Source organism: Ptiloglossa arizonensis, chromosome 2, assembly GCF_051014685.1.
Source record: "Ptiloglossa arizonensis isolate GNS036 chromosome 2, iyPtiAriz1_principal, whole genome shotgun sequence".
NCBI classification, from domain to species: domain Eukaryota; kingdom Metazoa; phylum Arthropoda; class Insecta; order Hymenoptera; family Colletidae; genus Ptiloglossa; species Ptiloglossa arizonensis.
The window spans coordinates 11,909,349-11,935,825 of record NC_135049.1 but is presented as its reverse complement, the minus strand read 5'-3'; the positions used below and the strand labels follow the sequence as shown (position 1 = coordinate 11,935,825).

At 31.3% G+C, this 26,477-nt stretch overlaps 1 protein-coding gene across 1 annotated transcript in view; it reads right to left on the bottom strand.

Annotated features, from left to right (window-relative positions):
- Positions 1 to 6,497: 6,497 nt before the first annotated feature.
- Positions 6,498 to 26,477, bottom strand: part of LOC143143040 (uncharacterized) — a 72,909-nt gene continuing 52,929 nt past the window's right edge. Inside the window, exon 4 of the mRNA XM_076303882.1 lies at positions 6,498 to 7,386. Within this exon, the coding sequence (XP_076159997.1) occupies positions 7,310 to 7,386 (77 nt within the window). The 3' untranslated portion in view covers positions 6,498 to 7,309. The remainder of the gene's footprint in view (positions 7,387 to 26,477) is intronic.

Here is a 26,477-nt window from a genome sequence, read left to right as displayed (position 1 = left end):
TATCATACAATGGACATAGTCGAGTATTCGATAGATGAGTATGTTGAGACCCGATGAGAGGCAGCGCTGGTCATGTTGACCTGTCATACTAGGTTGTTCGATAAGTTTTGTCGTTCGATAAAAACTTATCGAACAACTTATTACATCGTTTCCTCTACATACCTAACGACCATGGATGAGACCAAGTTTTCAATATGTACATACTTCACGAACCCGAATTAATTCCAATACGCAAGATTCGCTTCAGGTGTTTTAATGGTACTCGTAAGAAATAATGTTTCATTCGTTGCACTCGCAAAGTACTCAGTCTATGTAAGCAGGTTTCGGAGAATCCTAGAGCAAGTACCTGTAAGTGTGGAAAATATACTTATAAGTAGGTACTTCGATGCTCGATAGAATCGAAGTAACAAGTGATACTCATTTGTTTTCATCTTTGTTGCACGACATGTAACAGTTTTACTATTTCTTTCATTTTTTCAAATACTTACAGAGGTTTCGAATTAGCTACCTATTTTTAATGTGCTTGATCGTATTATTAGTGAGTATCTACATCGGTTTTATTTGTCATATATTATTTGAATACAATTCTGCTTATCTTTGCTTTTAGTAAAGAGTCTTTAACGTTACAGTAGTCAATTACAGTACCAACTTCATTTTCGAATATATGTTTTTTTTTTAAATTAATTCGTGTGCCATTTTTTCTTCCTTTTTTTTTATCCTTGTCTACATTAAATACTGATATCACATTAATTACCAGTATCTCTCAGAAATAGGAAGTGGTCCAGATCACTTACCTTTTAAAGACCCCACACCTATTTAGAGGCTTTTGGTAGATTAAAAAGACTCTTTTTGGCGTAACAAATAATATTTTTGTTACAAAACATAAATATTATTGTTATATTTTAAATCTACTGATTGAATTCATCGATAAGGTTTATCTAGCAGATCCTGACGTAACGTTATTAATTGTTCGAATAGTCCCTACTTACTTTATAGTTTACTAGTACAGAATTTGATTGAACAGATTGTCCAAACGATTAATAACGTTTTGCCTGTTTGAATTTTGTTTCAACGTCACGTTTAGAATAGAATTTGCTATATGTCTTACCGATGAGTTCAACTAATAAATCAATTTCGACAATTGACGAAATGCAAGAATGTTGTTTCGCTTCTTGTAACGAAACTATTAATACTAATTATAAAATCATAAATTGAAATTGCTTGTCTAACTTCTTTGTGTAAATTTAAAACTCCTCTGTAGGTACGAGGATCGCTCCGTGCATTATTGTTTCTTTTTACGATCAAGTATACTACTTTTCAGTATGATTTGTCGAATGACGGAGGTTTGTAGGAAAAACGACGTATATTATATCGTACAGCTATTGTTGCATCTTGTTGTATCGGTTTATTGTATGATAAATCCTTACGTCTGTGACCTCTTTAATGCTATCATCTGCAGTAGTATAATTACGAAGCTGGTTAGACGCATAAGAAGAAAATTTTGCCGAATGATTTAGTCAATTATTTAATGCGTAATATACAATTAAACATGGTTTTTAACAATCGTCCTTTTACAATATGCAAAATTTGTTCACTATACAGTTTTATAGTTTTTAGAATAAATGGAGTGTACCACGATACTCGAACAAACTGTATTTCCAAAATGTCAAGAAGTACGAAGAGAAGCGAATTAGTCATTCAATGACTTCTTAAATTGCTGTTTCTAATGTTTAATTGCGCGAATCTAACGCATGTATGTTTAAAAATTGATGAAAAACTTCTTAGTCTAAAGGAGCAGCTCAGTACATCCCTTTAAATATTACGTCATTTACTTCTGTTACTCTGTTTCGATTTATTTTTAAATTTGTATGGAAATAAATTTACACGTGGCGGAACATATACAAAATAGATAATTGTTTTAATTCTACGTTTATATAAGAATAAATTTGATTAACTCTGTCCTTTTCTAAGACGAAATAAAATCATTTCTTATGCGTCTGCCGATATAATTCTCTTATCTTACTGATCTGATTCCAAGAAGAGAAATGAGATTTATAGTTCGCTTTTAGAAAATATGTAGTAGACATTTGTGATTCGATGACGTAACAAACATGTCGACCGCAAATCTACGCCTTGACAATGCTGACCAATATGTACGAACGAACGATCTACAATTATAATTGTACTCTATACGTATCTAGTGCAATTACCAGTGATTTCCATCACCATCGCAATGGTATTTATCGTCGATTTAGTACAGTGCGACGGGTTGTTTTCTTTCTCGTCGTGACTCGAAATTCTAATCTTTATGCGAAGAAGAATAGATAAAAACTTCCTTTTACAATATCAACAATTCTGAGATATAAATTTAACCCTATGAGATATTCCAAGAAATGTCGTCGTTCATGGCCGACGGTGGATTGTGCGACGCAAACACATTTCAAAAGCTCCAATAGTTCTTCCCAAATTGGCCACTGTATACGCTTTACACAACTCCCTAAAGAATGCTCTATTTACTGATAATTCTACAAATTACCCGTCTGTTTCATTTTTCATTAATTTTAACGATAGGTGGTAAGTTTCATATTCAAAGAACGTTGTTAGCAAAGAGGAAATACATTTTCTGAGTAGAAATTTTAGAACTTGAGTAATTGTGAGAAAATACCTGTAAGTGTCAACGAGGTAATCAATTAGATGAAGAAGAGTTCACTTATTGGTAATCGTCTTCTACTTCTCAACGCAATGCAATAAAAATACTAAAAAGAAAAACAAGTGACAACGTTTTAGTATTTTATAATTCAAACTCACTGCGATTTTTGTGTCAAAGTTTTGAATAACTTAGAATTGTTTCAATTCGAGTTTTAAACAGAAAACTCAAAATAAGTCACAGTAAAGAATCTTTTAGTGGACTGATAAATTCAGATAAGCTATAAATATGAAATAGAAAAATGAGTTATCATGGTTTTGAGAATTGGGCAATATTGACAGTTGTACGAGTATCTGAAAATTACGTGTTATAAACACATTTCCGCAACAATCGGCCATGTTCGTTGGACGTCTGCTGCTTAATCGATACTTGTTTTTAGTGTAACAAATTGAAGTTTTTATATGTTCGTTTTCAATTAGAAATTATAATTGCGTCGCAAACTTAATTATACATTTGAGATTTAAATTTTGAAATTTCTACCATATTTTATAATTGATTAATGAAAAATAAAACATGTATATACTAATCATTACTTTAGATGCGAAAGATAAATTAGAAACAAAAGAAAACAAACGCCACTAATAGTGAACTGTAGATCCAGTGTTTCTTATGACTAATGTGTACGCATTTCGTCAAAGCACATATAAGTGATTCCTGTAAAGATACGTAAATTTTGATTATGTTACTAACATGTCAATAAAATCAGTACTTTAACACTTTCGCACAGTTTTGTAACTTACTTCGTTTTTACAATTCTAGATTTTCACTTTCTTTACAAAAAATTAAAAATTAAAAAGTACTATAACGCTTACAACATTTATATTTATGCAACACATTTTATATGAAATTCCTTGTAGTTTTTCGTTTTATTCTCTACCCACAACTTTTCTATAGGTCCTTAGATACAAACACAAAATGGTTATTTTATATTTTTACTTTTCTTTCTGATATATATACACACAAATTATTTTCAAATGAAATTTTTCCTTTCAATAGTCCAAGAATTAACAATTAATGTAATTTCATAGTAAAAATTTCGATTTGATGCGAATGTAGTGTCAAAAATAACAATACTGCAGAATACATTTTACAAATTTGTATTTCCAGTTTTTGTCAAATTCTGGATTTTCGCGTACATCGATCAATTTCTCAAAGAGCAACTATGCTTTCAACAATATTCTTTGAACACGACACTTTAATTTCGTAGAACCACGTGATACAAGCTTGCATTCTTCCTTCTTCTGTCCTTCGAAAAGAACGGTAACGTTTTTTAAGGACGGTTGTATTTAGAATAGTGAGAGAAATAGTGTGTTAGCATAATAGAAAATTCGGCGCGAAAGATAAGAATTGACGAAATAGAAATTGGTTGATCGTCGATGAATAAAACGATTAATTTATCGGATAATGCTTCGTTAACTTTTCATATTACTAACATAACTAAATACTTGTTTAGTATACATTGTTGTCGCCTAATGATACGTATTAATATTTCCCTTCAATGTTACAAAGTTTATATCAATTGTAATCTAGCAAATATTATCTTTCACGGTTCGCTCGTATCTCCACACGATACCTTTAATACATACATATATATTTATTTTCTTTTATACAATTAATTACATATATCATATTTTATACTATTTTGTTTACCGATATCATTTTCAATTTTCGTCAATTGACAATGTACCATCACGAAATACTTTATTTGCCGTATATATCTTTTATGTATTTCGAAACAATAATTTGCCCTCCGATACATTTAAATTGACCGAACTTCTAATCCTTATTGTTACATCTGTTAATTCTAAAAAAGATTCTTTCGACTCAACACAAAAATGCATTTACTCTTTTAGGTATAATTTGTCCTTGAAGAATTTTCGTACATTCATCGTTTCGACAGTTACCCAATCCGTTTTTAGTATTGAACATTTTCGTTACCTTTCGTTTATTAAATTGTTGGCTTTCTAATAGGCAATTTTCCAAAAACTACGGCTTATACAGTTTTTCAGTAAAATCTACATATTGCAGTAAAATTGTTTCTTCTGTTTGTATGTAACCGATGTTGATATGCAAAAATGCGTCACAAATGATATAATCCTACAAATTTGTATTAACAGTTTCGTATATATTCGGTAATTTGTAAATTCAACATAATAGTGCTATTTTAATTAACCGAAGATTACATATTAACAAGAAAATTGCTACGATCGTGGCAAAAATTATTTTTCAATAACTCAGTTGTGTAATTATTTACAAAGATTGGGTCTGTGTTGATACAAATATCCAATGTTAAATCGCAGAAGACTCGAAATCAATAGTACCGTTTTTTTTTTATCTTTACAGCATTTATTCATGGTCCAGAGAGAACAATACACGTAAAGTTTTCAAGGTATTCAATGCTACTTTTCAACCTTAATTTTGAACAATGTCAGTAAACAGTTTGTTGTACTGTGATTTTACGCTCAATACTTACTTTCCACTTCAAAATGGTGTTTCGTACTTACAATCACATTAAACCTGAGTGAACGTTCTTCCCAACTGTTGCGACAGATGTCAGTTAACTACTGTTAAAGTAAGTAATAACATTCGAAGTTAAACACTTCGTCTTCGATTTAAGGCTGTTTGCTACTGTATAGATACTAGCAGTTGCTATTTTTTTCTTCGAAAATTCTGTTTCACTATATTGTAGGATATCAAAAATAAAAAAAAAACGTGTTATAGTTTCGCAGATATTCACAATTTCTTTGAGGGGGTTTTCATCCCTAAAATTATATCATCTGTTGAACTATATTTCAGGAATGTTTAATATTCTTTTGAATTTTTGAATTACTGAACTTCCTTCGTTAATCTATCAAAAATATTTCAAGTATAAATTTGTTTTTTTTTTACACGAACCTCAACAGTGTACCTTCTTAAGAAACATACTGTTTTACTATTTAAATCTTTGGCTACGGAACATGTATTTTGAAAATAGGACTATCAATAAATGCTGCAAGTGTTAAAAAGGTCGATGAATATGGTGACAAGTCTTGTGCAGTTTGGACTGACCCGTATTTGAATACTTTATTTACGAAGATAAATACGAATAGCTAATAGCACGTGTTCAAAGAATTTAACTTTTTGGCTTATATATTAATTAATGTCAGTCGTTAATTGTCAATAAAGTATCAATTAAATTTTAATTGCACAGTGAGTGAATTCTGCTTCATTTAATTTCAAACCAATTCATGTAATTGAAATCACCATTTACTTCCGTATTTACTTAATATAATTATTGGAAGTTCAATACGAGCAATTTTGGTAACAAAATTTTGTAATCGTGACAGTTTCTTCTTAATATACAAAATTTTTCATTTGTTCGTGCTATTTTCTTTAGAATGACATTAAAATAATGATCGATGATTAATGACAAATATTTCAGTTAAAAGAATCATTTGATTGACCATTTCACGAGACTTGAGACCGAATAAATAATTCCTTTGAGAAAAACATAAAATAATTTGCTCTTTTAACAAAGTTTCGTTACATTAATTTTCATTCAAAGTGGAAGACTACCTCGGTCTTGTATAAATGTGTCATGAATTTTATAATAAAATATCGACTAAAAGGACAAATTAATTTTTTTCGAAATGTTACTAACATTGGGGTCAATTATCCAAATATTTATTTCGGAAAACTTGGCTCGAAATTAATTTTAATTAAAAATCGAGTAACAAAAATGAAAGAGAACTTCGATAAATGTCATGTATTATACAAACGTTTGTTTTTCCTAGTATTGTTTTTTCTAATAGCTGTAATATTTCAATCGGATCCTCTTGGTAACAAACTTTTATATTCTTACAGAATGAAAACGGAACTATTTTATTGCAAAAATATTTATATTTCCATCTTTTCTCTCAACAAGGACTCATATCGAATTACACACATATCTTTCAAGTGTTTCTTTTCGACCGACTCTTGATATTTTATTTTCTGATACGAGTTGGATTACGTTTTTTATTTCCAGTAAAATTTTCGTACACTAAGGAAGCGTGCTATACATGTAATTTCGTGCTGCATCATTGTAACGAATCTTGCGCGATCACTGACACTTGTCGCGACAGCATCGATAATGGGTCAATGAAGACTCGTTTACTTCCTCTTTTGCTTCATCGCGGCTCGCTCGACCTTTTCTGAAAACCTCCTTTACAGTACGTAATTCAATGAAAACAAGAATTTGGATATGCCTTCGAAACAATGGGAACGAAATTACAGTATCGTGTCGATTCTATCTTATTGCAGACCTAATTAGAAGTTCGTACCATTGACGGTGTCGACAAGTTGGCCGTGTGCCATGGCGGCACTTAACAAATTAAACTAGATATCTTCTTGGCTGCGTCTGAAATTTCTTGAATACAATCGTAAATAAAATCATACCGAAACTTCGCCGCTCTTAGAAAGCGACGATTCTGACACTTCGAATCGAAGTCATCGTCGCAATTCTTTCTGCTTCTTCTTCTTCTTCTCAATCGATTATATACTTTCTTTCTTCTTGTTCTTTTTGTTAAACTTCTTCGAAATGCTCATCAAAACAAGCTATTTTTCGGTTTCGGAACGTCTTCCTTAGAGAGGTACCGTTGAGTTTTCTTCCACGAAATCTCTATTGAGAGAATTTAACAGTTCTTCGTTTTCCTTGCGCACTGAAACAATAAATAATTTTTATGACGGTTTAACGGGTATGCTGATATATTTGTATATTTTATTCGTATTTTTTTTTATAAAGAAACATGAAGTAGAATCAGATATTTGCTAATTTCAGTAAAATTTATTTATCAACCGAATTTAGCAAAGACAAAACGGACAAGAATAATAACAATATGTCTACGATAAACATATTTCTTCGGTTGCACAGTCGAAAATTATTGTAAAAATATTTTGTTTCACACACAAAAAATTCATAACGAATCAAACGATTATTTAAAAATTGATTTGGCGATTATAGTTATTTATGTAGTTCATTAGAGGCCATTGAAGGATGAAAGTTAATTTCATTGGTTAACGACAAGTTCAAAGTATTGTGTTTTCTTATATGTTTGGTAAAAATTCTTCAAAATTCTAATACCACTGAAGGTAGGAATAGTAAGACTTGATTCAGTATTCCCTCTCTAATTGATAACCAATCGAATTCGTTCCTGTTTAGTTAAGGAAGGTAGTTTTTTTTCAAGTAATCAATCACTTTTTATTTCGGGTTGAAGTTGAGCTTTTCGTGTAGAAACGTGAGGCATTAATTCGTTTTCTATGGGGAGAATACGACACACCAAACGAATTTCATTCTGCTATTCTATTAGTGAATTATGCAAAGCAGTAAACGAAAATGGGCTTTTATGGAAATAGAAACTCTTCGAAATTTAACATCGTCAATGCTCTGGTATTGATGTAAAAATAAATAAGAAATTATTGTCAATTTCGATTTTATTATATTTATCCGAAAAGCTTTGTAAAAATATATCATTTCGTTTTTTGCTAAAATATATTTTCACTTCTCTTTAAATAAATATCAGATCCATTACTGTAACTATGTATATGTCTTCTTGAATCAATCTCAAAATGTTATCGTACAATAATTTTTCATTAGCATCGAATAACTAGATTTTACAAAAATCAAATAAATAGATTTTACTAAAAATTCTAATGGCTTTATGGAAATGTTGAATCTAACTTCTACTGCGGTAGTGCGATGTAGAAGAGCAGGTTTGCTATGTAGCTGATCTAGTGTTGCCACGGGCCGTGACGTCATTACTGTTCTTGTGAGCGCTTATAGCTGCTCAAGCGAAGTTCATAAGCACTTATAACGCACGAGCGTCGAAACCTAATGCATCCTTTGATCCCCATAACACTGGTTATATACATTGGACGGTACAAAACTTGACAAAACTAAATTTAGACATGCGTTTACACAGGAGATTTCCGATTGCTGGAATGTATAATTATCTAAAACACTGCTTTAGGAACCTATACGACTCATCTTTTCACTCGATGAGAACAATGCAATGATACCATCTTTGATGCACATGAGCAAAAATTTCGACTGCCTGGTAACACTGCACTGATTGCATAATAGAATACTTTAAACGTTTTAAATCATCTAGCTCGGACACGATTAACCTCTGTGCAACAAGTCTCATAAATTGCCGTAAAATATGAATGATTTGTTAATAACTTCGGGATATTTTAATTTTACAGTATTTTACGAATCGATTGAATAAATTATTAGTTATTAAATGCGTATTATTGACAAAGCATTAATATTTCATAATGAGCTCACGCGAGCTGTCCGTGTAAATTAGATGTATAGAATTCGTATTCAAAACGCAACGTTACACATTTAATAAACGATAACTTATTCCTTGAATTTTTAACACATTTGAAAACTAAAATATCGTGAAGTTATTAACAGACACGATACACAGACGGTATACCTGATGACACAGATTTATGTCACGTGAAGAGGAAGTCACAAAACAAGCGCCTGCTGAGAAAAAAAAACAGGTTTTGCTTGATAGGGAGTTGGTGGATTTTGCTTGAAGCGGAAACAAATTAATGCAATTGGGTATACACTCACGGGCTTTGATTCGTATCTGCTTCAAGGGAAAATCACCGATTTAAAGTATCTTTCTTTTTATAGACAGCTTGACGATTGTGAGACATACGGAGATAGTCCCAGAAGTACTTGACCTAACAAAGAAAACACAAGAAATTTGGGAAAAAAATACCTTTATTTCTCTACGTAGTATTCTTTCAGATCGATACATTTTTCCCAACGATGATCAATAGCTTCGATACCCTGTTTATAGTGAGAAACGTCATATATGTATAGACCATATGAGATCGTGTTAGACTAATTTTCATCAGGAAATTCTGATCAACCCATGGATAGTATTCTCATTTGAAGAGCACTCTCATATAATGAGAAGAATGTAAATTTAAATTTTCTTTTGTGGATGAAAGCGTCGATCGCGTGAATTGATAGACCACTCATGTTGTGTAAATAAAAATGTTATTTCTAAAGGAAAAAATTCGATCAGATTGCGAGGGAGTACTGTCGCTAATTGCAATGAATTTATCTATTATAAATTTATACGTATTACTATACAATTATATATGCCAAGTCGCACCGAAATATTTAGGTGAATTAGTCTCTTAATTTTTTTCTTTAAAATTATAATTACGTTGATTCTACGTTTATTTTTATACATTGAAAATTTTACTTCGTCTGAAATTTTATAACTATTTAAAAATTGTTTGGAAAAAGAAATTATAGTTTTATCCTTCTATATAAAAGAATTTCCAGCTAGAAAGACAAATTTTGTTGAATGATTTTTACATATACATATTTTTAGACTGATGCTATAACTTGTGTTTTGCGCAAAGAAAAAAGGACTTAATTGTACAAAAATACAGTGAAACAAAGGTAACCAAAAGTTTATCTCTAAAATTTGCACATGTTCGGGTTGACACCTTTAAAAAAATAATTTAGTTAGAATTTTTATAAAGTAATGACATAAGATTATGTACTCCGACCAATTTTAAATATTTTTGCAAGGTGATATTCGGAAGTGAAAACAAGTATGCCATTATGAAAATTGTAAGTCTTGTCGAGTTGTTTAAGGAATATTCCTGATTTGGACGTAGCTAGCTATTTATTTTTAAGATAAACGGTCTGGAAGGTAAAAATTTGGAGATTTTAGATCAAAACGAATCTATCGCTAAAAAGAACAATTACTCTTTTGAAAAATCAATACAATTTAAGAAGATAATAAAATAATGAACTAGTAATACCTTTATGATAAAACTGAGACTGAACTTAATGTCTTTCGGATAATTTTCAGACACGAGTTAAATTTATAGTGTCCAGTTAAAATGTTTAATTAAAATTATCAAAAAAATATCGACTTTAGTTTCATTTTCACCACAAGAGTTTCGCCAATCTATTGTTCTTCAGATGTTCTGTGCATGCAGATTAAATAAAAATTAAGAAGATTAATAGCTTGCATTAGTGGTTGATACGCGCACGAATTAATTTGGAAATGTTGGTTAGTGGACTCTGGGAATATCGCAATGTTTGTAAGAATTACGATTCCAGTGACAACCAGGCTTTACACGCTTCGTCGCATGTTGCGTTGTATAAATCTGTCGCGGTTTCAGGCTGAGGTTGAGCCTCGCTCGTACCGTCCAACGAGAAAATTTGTATACACCGAGAGTAAACAAATAATGAACGATTTCGGTTTACACATCAGGAGTAAGATTCATTCAATTATCCGGATTATACCAGTAATAACATTTCTGGTAATATCGTACACACTCAGCCCTCTTATAACGCGACACTGAAAACACGGTTTTGATATAACACGGTACAAAAATGACAAATTTCAAAAACTCTTATAACACATACATTATTCAGATTGAGTGTATATTTTAGGAAATTATTATGCAAGACACCTTCTCTTTCCACCGTAATACATAATCTTATGTCAACGTTTTGCCGATATAAATACCCAACATTTAACTCCATTCATTTTGGAAACAAGTCTTCAGATACGTTCAATTAGACGTGTTTCTAAAACAACTCGTCGAGATTGACAATTTTAAAAATGTTTTGTTAAAAAAGCGTGTTTCCATTCCTCGTCTTCTCTCTGTTAGTATGCATTAACTTTGAAGAAATCAAATTTCTTGCAGCAATTTAATCGATAGTATTTCAAAATCATCATTTACATGGGGCTCGATGCTCCGCAAGTTCCTTATAGCCTGTACTAGATCTCGAGAAAGTGCTGTGTGTTAAAGTAACTACCACCACGAGAATCGACGCCACCAGAAGGAAAAGAAACGTTCCCAGGATGATCATAGTAATTTTTCGATGGCGTCTTGCTTCCTCCGCATCCTGAATATCTCTTGCAATCTTTTCAGCATCCTTTACTTCTGTCTTTAGAGTTTGACCGGAATCCTTTCTACGAGTTGTACTTGATCTTGATGGTTTCGTTGTCCTGTTTATGCTATTTCTTCTATCATTGCCTGAAGACCATTTTTCAAATTATATGCAGGATAAGTCATTTAAAATCGATTACATGAATAACTCTTTTAGTTTCGGTAACAGAAAGAAATGCTTTGGACAAACTTCGCTTTGGTTTCAATGGGGACATACTCTCATATTAATAGTTTTCTCGTTGGTTGTAGCGTAAAACGTATACGAAGGTCCACTTTGCTTTTCTAAATCGATTGATTTTTTCATTTATCTTCTAATAAAGCGTTTTAAATTATGTGCAATAATCCAAAATTAAATGGCGTTCAAGGTTAGCCAAAAGTCAATTACGAAGGAAAATATTTAATTTAGAGAAGTAGGGTGAATACCTTTGTATTTCCGACTTATCAGAATATGTGTGTGGTATATAATCGTTATTCGTAAAAATTAAAAAAGCATATTTACCATAAATCTCGAAGAATTAAATTTTACATTAAAAATTTCAATAAATATTTCCTGTATTTTTTATAATAAAGAGAATATTAAATAAATTCTTATTTATACCATATTTAATTCACTTCTTTTTTCATTGGAAAAGTATCAGTAACCTATTAGGTATTTATTAATTTTGCTCAGAGGTGACGTGCCATATATACTTACTATCGTTGTTAAGACTGTATAGAAAATGAGTATCTGTTATTTCTGCGTTAGAGTAATAATAATTCGACATTGATAACAAACTCTGTTCCAATAATGTAATCAGCGAAGTGATAACTGAACATGTAACTGACTGAAACGAATGTATATTGAAGGCTAGCACTATATTTGTGTTTATCGTGTAATTAGGGATAATTACCTGTTGCAATAGAATTTTCTCTTATGTTTCTCGAGTTACTAGCTTTCTCTACCAATTTTGCTATTTACATTTCAGATTTCGTAATGATAAAAAGATCACTTGCTTCATTGTAACGAAAAATGGTATTAACCAGAAAGAATTGATTATTCACCGATTGATAAATTTTCACTCCTCTTTGCAAGTATCTACTATAAGTTCCTAAAGTTTCAAATCACTTTTGTTAACACCCTGTATATGCGCATAACGTGTAACAAAATTTTATTGATTACGATAAATATGTTATAAAATAAATCCTTCGTTGTGTATATAACGCAATTTTATATGAAAACATATCATAAATATATAAAAAAAAAAACATAACACAAATTGAAATTGAAAGTAAACATTTCTTCTTCTATTTGTTCAATTTCTTTAAAATCATTGAATACGTTTAATCTATTATTCGATCGAGTTTTTATCTACCAATGAAGAAATATCGTAGCGATGAACCGATCGATACAAATAATCCGCGTCCACGAATCGTTATTACGTCAGTAAATGCGTGCGGTAACAAACTGCGTTCGTTTCTCATCGATCGAAAAGTCTGATGACCCAATTGTTTCCTACCTAACGGCGTTGGCCTGCTACAGCTGTTTATCCTCGAACGATTGGATTGGACGCTAGAGCGGCGACCGGATCGCTGATCGAGTTCCGAATTCTTCCTGTTCTGTTTCTGGCTGCTGGTTTTTGAACGAGTGGAAACGTTGTGTCGTGGCTCGTCATCGAGGCTTGACAAATAAATGGCCGAATGGCCGTTCAGTTCGAACTCGTTTCTATCGTGACAAGAAGGATAGAAAGACGAACGATCTTCTGTAGGGCACAACGCATTACAATTGCACGATTGCTGACAAACGTCCAGGGATGGATTGTACGAGGTTTCGTACGGTGCATCTTCCATATAAAAGATTATTCGCTCGGACGACGACCGAGATAATCGGCGATTACTATTACTTCTTTGCGTGGACATCCTCGATTAATTTGACATTTTAAAAAGTTGACTTCTCGATCGCTGCTTCATCGATGACAATTCGAAAACTCACTTGTGTCATTGTTCATACATACTTTTGAACGTCTGTTGTATCTTCTAGTACCATTCCTTTAGAATATTATTATATGTTTGAAATTATTTGAAAAATACTTTTTTCTATACCTATTCTCTGCTGTACCCTATTTATTGTTCACTGTATAAATGACCCTTTTAAATCTCAATCTTCAGTGATTCGAATATTCTTACCACCTTGCATATTGGGATTATTGATTCCGTTGAAAAAAATAAAGAGTGCAAATCCCAGTTTGCTTGAATTATATATGTATATTTGCATTTTTTACAGAGTCTTTGTGAAAATGAGAAACATTTCTTTAAAATATTAAGGATATTTTGTATTATTAAAGAAATATGAAACAAGGAGTAACAGGTGTAAGTAAAGAAAATCATGTTGATTTTGAATCGATAATTCCAGCGATGTCATATTGGACATAAAGAAAACGCGGAAGAAAATTGATCTTGTATGTTTACAAGTATGCGACAATTATTTTAAGCTTTTAGTTAAATGATTTTTAGTTCATAACGTATTGGCTTTGGGGCATTTGATCTCTGCTCTAAAATTTTCTGACTAAAGTAGTATTGGAATATTATGAGACCAAGTGTACAATATAGAGGACAAAATGATACACACTTGAAACATTTGGATTTTTTAGATTGTTATCGAATTATTCGTAAAATTAGAAGTAGAAACTTTTTACTTGACGAAAATACGAGAGTAGATACATTCCAAAGAATTTGGAAAACGGATTTAGAAAAGTCGTTGGATAAAAGTCAGATCAATCAAATTTTGTTTTTTCAATCAGAGAACTATTATATTAGTTTAGAAGTCCAAAGTTAGTATACAGAATATTCCACCTAATTTAACACCTTAAATATTTCCGTTGCTTTCAATAATACGAAGATATATCACTCGAAGAAACTGTTTGGTTCGAAGGGGCAAATGTTATGATTTGCAAAACTGTTTTTTCAAGATCATCTATTTTGAGATTTCAAAACGTCGTCGAAGATATTTTTTTTTTAGTGGAATTACATACCTTTATCACTGTGATGTTATAGTTAATCTCGTCGTGATCTTCAGATGATCTTGAGTGCAAAGAGTTCAGAATTGTATAAGAATAAGTAAAAGTAGTGAATCAATCATAATAGAAAGATTAGTACTAAGAATTTCTTTTTGAAGTCGATACATTTCTATAGATAATAATTTACTGGTCCTTCTTATATAATTGTTTGACTAATATTAGAATAAACAGTTCTAACATGTTTTTTAATTTTCCAATTTTCGATTTCTCTAAGATAAAAGAATTTTTTCAAATGGTTCTAGTGATTCAGGAGTAAAAAAATTTGCATAATTTTGCCCATTCAAGGTATCATTGATGAAAAATCATTCAATAATACAGTCTCCAAGAATACCGCATAACCATACGTTCATGCTCCATAGACGACTTTTAAGAGCCATTTAAAACTTTCAATGAACCCATGGCGCATGTTACGCGTCAATAAAAAGAGCAGAGTGAAGAAACTTTTCATTCTTGTCTACGAAATTGGTACAGTGCCCATTTACAATAAGCGACGCGAGTTTGAAAGTCGTCGTAAACTTCTCAATGCCAAAGTAATATGGAATGGGTGGAATTTATGAAGCCAAAGTACACATTTGTCATAGAATTGTTTTAGGAATACTATAATGAAATACACTTTGTGCATCTGGGACACGTTTTCTACTGCAGCCAAAAGATTAATTCTGTTGTCTAGTAGCAGTTACAGATCGCCTAGCAACGTTGTTTATGTCACGACAGAATTGAACTACTCTTAGGATATCTTTCTATGTACAATTGGAGTTTTTTTTTTGGCCTCGACTCAAACTATGATCATTTGTATCTTTTCTGTTCGACTACAGCAAAAATGATATAATCTCTAACAATTCTCGAATCAATCTGATCGCAATAAGATTCTGAATCTAACTGACAAATGATTCGTACATACAAATGATTAACATTGAACCTGGGTAAAGCTTGTATATCAATATGTCTCAAGATTAAAATTAAAATAATAAGATTAAATACTTTAAATATTCGAAGTCATTCAAAGATCATATAGTCATACGTCATTGTATATATCTTGACATTAGATACAATACTGTAATAATTTTTCCAAATTCGTCCAAAAAACTATACAAAATTGATGAAATTCATCTCCGTAGCACATTCGTAGCTTTATATGGTTGGCTAAAAACTACGTCTAATTATAAAAAATGCGATATCTTTAAATTAAGTTTCTGAGCATTAAATTGGAAGACTTTTACGAAAATAACATTTCTAAAGCGTTGTCATTTTAATAAATTTTTTATATTTTCCATATCTCCTAATTCGAGTTATACCTATATGAGTTATACCGATATCTGATAGATAAATAATTTGCTATTATCACTTTTCAAACTTAAACTAAGCTCTGCCCCGACGTTTACTTTCATGTTGTGTATATCATAACTTTATAAAGTTGCTTAGGTGTATTTCGAAAATTAAACCATGGATCGATTTTTTTAAAAGTTGAATCAGATTTTCAGATAAAAGTACAAAAATTGAATATAAAATTTCGTTTATTAAAAGTAAATGTTATTTTTCTTATAGTCAAAATGTGATTGGGGATTTTTAATATATGTTTGTCCATAAAAAGATTTACTCAAAACTTGTCTTGATTGCAATTTTTCTTTTCCTTGCAGCACAGAAAGAAATTAATAGAAGAGATAAATATTTTCATTGGTCATGTTGTTACTATTCTATCTATCAAGAGTGTAATCACTCTTTTGTTCATAGAAACAGTGGTATGTAACATAGGCTAGATGAATCGTTATGAAAGAACACTGTTCTGCTGATAGCACAACTACAATAACTAAATTTTAGTTCAATTAAGAATCGAAGGAATAAATTATTAGTTAATAAATATATATCATTGCGATTTGAAAATGAATTTCGATACTTGTAACTTATATACACCTTTCACACGTGTTGCTTTGAAATATCGATGCCTTGTCGATATCGCAGCACCATTGAAACTTCAGAGTAGGTTAGGAATGTCATTTTGCGTGTCATTTAAATGATATTATACACAAATATATTATACATATTTAATACGTATACAACGCACACCATCATATGACAAAAAGTGAATGCTATGTGGAATATAAATCATTTAAATGAAATATTTAAAGTAAAGAGGATGAGTCGGAACTGATCTTCATTTAAAATTTTAACGGTGGTTCATTAAAACGTCTGATTCAATACAATCCATAATTCTTTCCAGAGATCAAATTCATAGATTCGCACAATATACGTGGGTAGTCCCAGAAGTACTTGACCTAACAAAGAAAGCACAACAAATTTGAGAAAAAATATCTTTATTTCTCTACATAGTCCCCTTTTGGATCGATACACTTTTCTCAATGATGTTATGACAAGGTATAAAAGCATTTGTTACATTATTTAAAAAATCTAGTTTGCATTGTTTAAAAAAATTCGTCGAAGTCGCTTTCTATTGAAGTTTCGTTCTAAAATATTCTCTTTCTAAACCTTTTAGTTTTTGTGGTTAATCCTGTACGACTTATTTACTTTACTTTTTTATTTAATGTTTTCACCTATTTTTAAATATCATTATTAGTAAATAAATTGTGAAATTAATTCAACACTGAATTTGTTTTTCGATCGTTGATTAATTTAGCAGTGAGAATGTTAAATAAGGTGAATGTGAACGAGTTTCGTGACGGAAACTAGTTTATTTTCTGTATGACTGGACCGATAGATGTGTAACATGAGGTTGGATATTCCCATGGAACAGGATTGCAATATATCGATTGATATAGGCCGCTACATGTACAATTTGAACTTCATGACAATATTTGGTCCATTTATCATCACAATTTATAATTCGGAGCAAAATTGGATCATTTTTGTTGATTCCTTGTGAGAAATGCCTTGTGCATTTGATTGTTAATACCTGTTCTTTTAGTTACGAGAGACTCGTTCATTCATACTTTTCGTTATCGCGGAATTAGATAAATTATGAAATACCACACACGGAGTTTGTTTACCAGGTTCCGTGTACTTGGATGTGTATCAGATTTGATTAAACTCTTTAATTCGTCTTGATAGATGGCAATTTCTAATCGACCACATGGCTCACTATCGAGGCTCATATTGCCAGAATGAAATTTAATGAACTGATTTGTCTATTTATTAGCAGTGCCTTCATCACGTACTCTATTCAGAATAATAAATTAGATCCGATTCCCTTTTTTCTATTTTTTGCTTTAATTGATAAATAATTAACGGTGCATAACCTTCTGAAAAACAAAGAGTGCTTAATTGAGAACGTATTGCGTAGTTTAATTTGATATGTAATAGGTACAAGAACCAGAAGAATCGAACATACTAGATTTCAACAATCTATTATAGATGATGCTGTAAGAACCACAGTTCGACGAAAAAGAGGGCGATTATTCGTGTAAAAATTAATTGAAAATTTGAAATAAAATTTTTTCATACAAGATTTTGTTTTCGAGAAAATGACATGATACCTCGGATAGTTTGTATGTTTGTTTACATGTATACGAATGCACTTGTTACGCGTATACGAATTCGCAATTGGTAAGTGTCCCTGAAAAAGAATATTATTAAAAATATCAGATAGTTTAAACAAAAGGTTTGTAAGGTATTTCGAGAGTTAAACGTTCAAGGACGAGCACAGCTGTGTGTACAGTAAAGCGGAAGTGAGAGTCTATACATCAATAATATACATCGAGCACAGCTGTGTGTACAGTAGAGCAGCAGCTAGTTTCAGTATTTCAGCAATTTCTCATTTAATAAATTAATTCGTTTCCAACTGTATTTTCTATATGATTAAAGCCATACGTAGATAAAAAATGCGACCATATACTTGTAAACAAACATAATAACTGTTTAGAGTAACGTTGTCCAAAGTATGAGCCTGATTCCTCTTCTTTCCACACAACGACCTACGTTGTCAAAGAAACCGTGCAACTCTAAATGTTCAGCTACGAAAAGGCAACGGCAACATCCCCGTCGTAAAAAAGTTCACAAACACTCTACATGACATATGTATAGTCTTGCGTTTAGGCGGAAGTGGGAGGACCCCAGAGGTCTCATTGGACCTTGCTCGGTCAGCGCTGGAAGTGTCACTTGACGAATTTTCAAAACTTTTTCGAGAAGAACGACTCTTACAGACAAACTTTATAACAAACTTTCGGTATACTTTCACATAAAGGATCACCCTATTTTCAGTAATATTACAATTTTCGCTGCATCTTATGTAGATCGGGTATGTTCAATTGCTTCCTCGTGGGTAAAGGTAAATGTCGCTGCCTGTAGAAATATCACAGCAAAAAAATGACAATTAGGGACGAAACGCAGTAGCGGGATATTGCGTTATACTTTTAATACTTGGACGACTGCAATATGTACTATTGGGGAGATGGAAAGGTGTCACCTGGCAGGAATTGGAAATTGTATTGCGTTTGATGTTCAAGTCAGTCTTCGAATACCTGCGATTCACATTCCCCTTACACATGTACTACGTTCTCCTTAATCCAGGTTACATCTTTTCAGCTCCCCTCAGTACGCATATATGTACGATCCCCAAACGTCATTTCTTGCTGTGACGTCAAATACCCACAAGCGGTGGCATTTACTTCTCCAGTAAAGAGACCAGTATACTATAGCTGACGTATGTATGTAGATGTTTTGGGCAGTTCGAGCTGTTCCATCATGTGGTCAGTTGTGTAATGATCGCATGTATCAATTTCGTGCAATCTATCAGAGCCTTGAGCGGTCATACACAATCGTGGTTCATAGAAAACTCGCTCACAGATCCAATCGTTTCTCTTACGAAAAAGATCAGCAACGAAGACGATTAACTAAAATCGCGAGTAAACAGTCGTTCAAGTCTACCAGCAAATATGCAATAAATTTCGACCGTTTATAGGTCGCTTTATAGTTTATTACAAGCTTAGAGTACTAATTCTTCAATAATGTAGAGTGGAAGGAAGGTTGAATCGCTCCAGTTTAACGCATGAACACAAAAATAACAGAAAATACGTTTATTTAAGATATGTACAATTATGCTCTTAAAAAGAAATAAAAATGATGTTATTTTGGAATAAATTTTTGTTCGGTATATCTACGCTTTTTTTTTTTATAAATGAATTTGTTTTTCTGCTTATTTTCATAAAAATCACCGCTCTCTTCTCAATCTTATACGTATCTGCTTGTGATATAGCGATGCAACGACTAGTGTTGTTATGATTGAAAAATAATTTTTAAAATATTTTCTTGACCATCTAAAATGGTTGTATATCTGTGGCAGAAGTAGAATGCAAATTAGCTTTCAGGCCAAAATGAGTTTGCCATGTTTGCTCTAAAGTTATGAGTTTCTTTCTTTTTTTGGCAAGAAACGTGAAAGACACGGTTAAGAGTCTCAACACGTAATGCTCCTATCAATAGAACGAATTGTAATGATTCACGGAACTCTAGGAGATAGCGTTTACGGAATAGTCAACAATATCGCACCAAAGGTATCAAGCATTGTTCGTAAACAGTTGAACGGTATCAGTTATACTAGCTTTGTGTGTAGAAAAAGTTACTGCAATACCAAACTCTGTGTAACTCGAAAACAAGGTCAACTAGTGTGTATGTTTAGATGAACTTACTTTATTATTCTTAAGTACTAAGTGCATCTCTGAAATGGGCTTCATATGTTGAGCGACATTTACACGTAATTACAATAAAGAATAAAATCAATAGTGATCCTTAAGTTTATCTTATTTGACATTTTTGAGGAAGATTAATACAACAAGCATTGAGAAATCAACGACAATAGTAATATGAGAGAGGGTATAAAAAGAGCTTACTCTTTTAGAGACTGAAATGAAAGCCTAAATACAATACTTTTAATATTAAACTGCTTCGAAGCATCTATCTCTCAGCCTTAGCATTTGAAACACTTCATCAGAAGTGTTTACGTAGCTAAATCGTTACACTGTTTAATTTGTTTATCGAAATAAAATATTTCTCTTCGTAACTGATCTTCAATAAAATAGCTTTGATCTATACATAAGAAATATACAATTCTAGTTTTAAAAAAATGGTGACCTTAAAATTTTCTTAATACTCTTTTTTAGTATTAAAAATGGTATAAAAATCAAACAACTGATTTCGAACGATATTCTTTTTCTGTATAAAAACAGGATTTATTCAAGTAGAGTGTTTTGATCGTTTCGCTCTGCAAAATTCACCCGAATAATATACCATCTTGGAAAAAACAAAAGCGCCGGAAATTCTTAAGGCTGACTGGTACGAAATGACTCATTTCTGTACAACACAATGCAGCACCAATTCTTTCCAACAGGCTTGTGCTAAAACTATTTTTATGTTTTGGAAAACCTGCAGCGTGTTCTGTACAACGAGTGGCTGAAAATTTTAAAAATAACACCAATGTTTTAGGAAACATGTATCACCTGTAGGAAATCCGAGAAACAGCAATCGGATAAGTATCACGAATTCTTCATTAATAAAGTGCAGCAGTTATGGGCTCTGACAACAAGTTTCTATTTATAGATCCCTGGAGATGCTAAGATAATAAAATTTTGTACAATCGGTTCATTAATCTAGCTCGATGTAATACATTAATTTGCATCCTGAATACGAAATTTATAAAATGTATATTTATGTGTCAACGACGTGATGACGTCGTTCATTACATGGGACATTACATTTCAAAGGAATTACATTCCTTTTGAAAAAATCCAAATTTGATTTTATGTTTTAAGAATGTGATTTTTATCATAATAGAAAATAGAGAAATGTCCGACAAAAATACCTGGGTTATCGTAGCATCGAAAAATCATTTAAATTCTAGTAGAAATAATGTGATATATAAATAATAAAAAAAAATTTATCTATTTAGCAAGTAATCGAATTTGCAATTTCAAAATTGTTACGTTTTTAGCTTTTTTTCATAAAAATGATAAGGCGTTAGTGTCTAGAATTTTGGAATTTATTCATAGTCATCGACCAATTGGAGGCTACGTTTTGTAATTCTTTTTGTATATTTAAAATATATTAAATATAATATGTACTTCTCATAGACTTTTATATTTTAGATAATATTTTCAATCGCGTCATGCGTTTAGATTAGTTTCTTTGCGTTCTTAGTGAATATTTATTAAATCCATAAACATTCAGCAAGCCATAAATGGAATAAATATTATGCAGAACATCTCTGATTATTTTTTCAACAATTACTTAGTTCTAAATATGTAAATGTAGTGAGAGATATCCTCGATACGTTTCAAAATTATTCCTTTGAGAGATTTAAATACTGAAAATAATGTCACTTGCATTTAGTTAGTGTTATTCATAATAAAACGATAAAATATTCATATCAACGCGAAACGTGAAACATTTAAACGTAAGAACCAAATTTGTTTGAAAACTGACTAATAGTTTCGAATAGTTAAAAAAACGAAAGTCGCTTATTGAGACCAAAATAGTTAAATTTTAAATAAAGATTGAAGAAATAGTACACATTTATGTTACAGTCACACATTCCATTTGTGTAAATCTCTTATAAAGCAATTGCAGTTACTGTTATTAATTACTCATGACCTACTCTGACGCACTGCAGAGTTCAAATATGTTATACTATAGTAACAAACTAGGTACGAAGTTGACGGTTTACACAGCTTAGTTCCATGTGTTGTGTGTTACGTTTAACCAAGCATTCATATTATAATAACAATTCGTTTTAAACGGTAATTTAATTTTCAAACGTTCTTTTATAAATGTATATTTTCATTTTACAATGTGATACATTTCGTAAATATTTTGTTACTTTCTTACTACTCAACTTATAAAGATTTTCGAACAGAGATGAGCACAATTTGTTTTTAGATAAAACTCTCAAATAACAAATAAAAGGTGTATAATTTTTTATCCATTTTTTTTTTTAATAAAAATTTAAATTTGAATTATAGTATTAATGGAGAAATAAAAATAAACGTCGTGAATAAATCATCGTACATTGATTTTATTTTTTACTTTTATTCGAATAAAATTTTCCTCATTTCCGCTTTCAAATAATAAATATTTCAAACTAAACGAATCATTCGAGTAACATTCGTTATTGGAAAATGTTTCATAGTATTTCTAATCATTATCGATAATTTAAGCAGAGAATACAAAGTCGTTAAAGTTTGAATTTTTAACAAAATAAATATTCTTTTCAATATTTTATATATTTTCTTATTTCTAACAATTTCTAATCTAATCAAATAAAGTAAAATTCGTATAAACTAAGTATTTCATTTTATTGTGCAAGTGTATAATGCCATGGGTGTATCGATGCCACCAATAGAAGATATTTTTATAAATCGAAGATATTTATATGAATCAATTTAAATAGATGAATCTGTATAGTATGTTGCATTTTGATGTTTCCATGCGATTATTTATAATTATTCGAACAAACAACTCGGATGAAATTTATGCTTTTGGACATCTTGTGATCAACATGGTTTTGTTTCTAATGGAGGCCCTTTTAAGATACTGAAGTCACCTCCACTTTTTTTAAAAGAAAACAATATTCTAATTTTTAATTAGATACGTAACTTATACAAAGGCAAAACTAACAATATGTAAAAAGTACATCATTTGAAATCATTTGTTGAATTAATCTCTATTCATGCTGAAGGTCAAACCTGCAAATGTCTACGCTGGTGGAAGTAAGCCTCGAAAACGTTCTGGCCATGTAAAGAAGGTTGCTCTTAAATAATCGTAAATAATCGTCAATGACTTTGAATGATCTTGGATGAAACGTATTACAGATCGTTAAATTTGTAGTTCTATAAGCTACCTATGTGTCCAGCTAAACAGCTGTAGACAAATCTATTTAGAGAGAATAACTGTGACCTCGAAACTCGATAACTTTTATCTGAAACATTTAAATAAACGGTCGTTTCGTATATAATCGTGCGATATGATTACTATGGAATACCCTCAATGTATCATATGTTTCTCGATCGATCATTGTATAACTTGACATCGAATAGGATCCATAAACGAAAGTGATTTTTCGTGGAATAATTCATACAACTATCGATCATACGACTGTTTGAACGATAATTCTATACTCTGTGGAGTATTCTATACAACCTGCACGACACGACCATGTCAGATAGCGGTTCGATATTGTCACTCGGCAGTCATTGCAATTCAATGCACGACTCATCGTATAATCGGTTGAAGTAATTTTTTCCATCACGAATATTGCTCTACCAATCTGAAACCTCGCGCCTTCTGTGCAGCTACCGTAGTATACACAGAACAGTTTCAATTGAGTGAATACAGAAGTCTATTCATTCTTGCCTTTTGGAGGAATATCGACCTCCAAACGCATTTCTTTTTCTTTCAAAGTAAGTTGTCGCACGGTTGAAACGCTAGATGGCGGGTATCATCGTGTTTTGAGAATACATTTCAACACATCTAACCGAATACAAATGCCTACAAAATAAGAAACATATTGTATCACCAACTATACGACTTTCAATATTTATACCTGATGATCGATTCAACGATTAAACTATTATTTACTAATTTTAATAATAAAATTCGGTACATTTAATTTACATGCCACGAGTGGGCACGAAGCGTCGCGAAATGATAATAATTCAAGAATTGAACCAATATTTATCAAATACGTATCATTACGTTTCGAGAATCAATCGATATGTGTAATTTGAGCACTGTAAATACTACGAAATAAGAACTATCGAATTCTGATATATGTATCTAATATTTTGCATATGCTTCTTGTAATATTTATGCAAATGTATAGAAAATTAACGACACGTATTCAATAAAGAATATTTGTTCGTGTAGACTGATAGTCCACGTATTATAAGGTTACACGACGCCATACTGTATTTTACCTTCAGGACAGCTAGAAGTTTGCCGTGAAGGAGAAGGGGATACATTTGATGTACCATTCGTCAAATAGGGGTTATAAACGCAATCGTTTATTGTACGAGAAGTCGTACATCGAGTTGCAACGATGTTATTCAGCAGCGCTGTACTGCCATCCAACATGCACACGCCGTACGGTAGGTTTTACAACCTCGTGCATTTTAGAATTAACAAGCAGTCGTATCGACGTTAGTTGTACACATTTTTGTACAAAAAAATCGATACCGTAGCTCTTAATAGGACAAGAGTTAATGGACCCTTGTGTACCATAAATCAGTACACCTGTGGCCCTTATAACGCACGATTTGCTACGTTACCTTAGCAACGAGCAGGGTTGAAACTATTTGTCGAATTTTTCTGTATTCAAATATTCAACGAATATAATTTCGAGAATTTGGCGCACCGATCAATCATTTGGATATTCGTAGCATTTGAATGGTGCAATGTGGACTGTAAATCATGTTTTTAAAAATCATGAAACAATTCTATTCTTTTTAATCTTTATGCATTTTCATTTAAGATATTTCTTTTTGCTGTCACTGTTTCCAGCTATAGATAAGCTTTTTTCAGCGGAAGAAGTACTCGGAATATTATAATGATATTCGAATATCTGTAAAATATTGGAATATTACTGTCGGATAAAATAGATTATGTAAGCTTATTATTAATTAAATTATGTGGAATAAATATGTGGAATGTTTACGTGGAAAAGTATATCTATCTTTAACATTTGATACGATAGTAATAAAATATTATACTTGGGATCATTTTCTATTACATATTCTTATAAACAATTTTAAAGCGTTTGGTATACATTCTTTTGTCGAAATACATTTTCTTAAAAATAATATATATAATGGCTGACACTTAGAATCGTTCATCGTTGTTACCTTCTTATTCTTGTTAATAATGTAATATATATGTATAAATATAATACTTTTATAATCTTTAATGTATACATACATAATGCTTTTATAATCGTGTCGTTTATATTGTTACTGTAATGTAAAGGATGGGGCAACATTTTATTAAACTTTTAAGTCGTTTCAACTATAAAATTTAAAAATCCTCTATAATCAAAGAAAAGTTTTAAGTAATCCAAATGTGAATTTTTAAATGTAATCGACAATTTATAACATACATTATAAATCTGAATTGAGTGACTTCGTACTATAAACAAGGAATGATTAAAATAAACATTATTTACGAAGAGAACATGAAGATCAAGTACATATTTTGTAATACTATTTAGAACAGGAAAATTTAAAAATGGAAATTCTTTTTACTAGTAGCGTGTAACTTCTAAAATAAACATAGATGTTACACTATGGAAAAATAAAAACGGAAAATTCTTACATTAATTGTAAACGTGTTATATTATACTCAATTTACAGTACGGAAAAAAATTGTACGTTTGATGGGCAATTGAATTATAATTTGAATGACTGTATACCGAGTGTCTAACAAATGTTCCACCAAGGTAACAAAACAAGTTTCCAAAAATGTCAATTTTCTATTAACAAAATGAACTGACATATTTGAATGGAATATTAATAATAAGTTATGAATAAACATTAAATACCTTTCTTTTAATTAATAATAAAAGAAAATGTAGCCCTCATAAACAAATTGGATAAATATCGTCGATCTAATCGTACCCTGCAGTATGTTAATACATTCGCGAACATACGCATCTACTCGAAAGTATGGAATATGACACATATAGAGTATTTCATTTTTAGAAAGCTTCAATGCAGTTTTTAATAAATTTCGGTTAGTTATGTTAAAGCTATCCTGTTGTGACACAA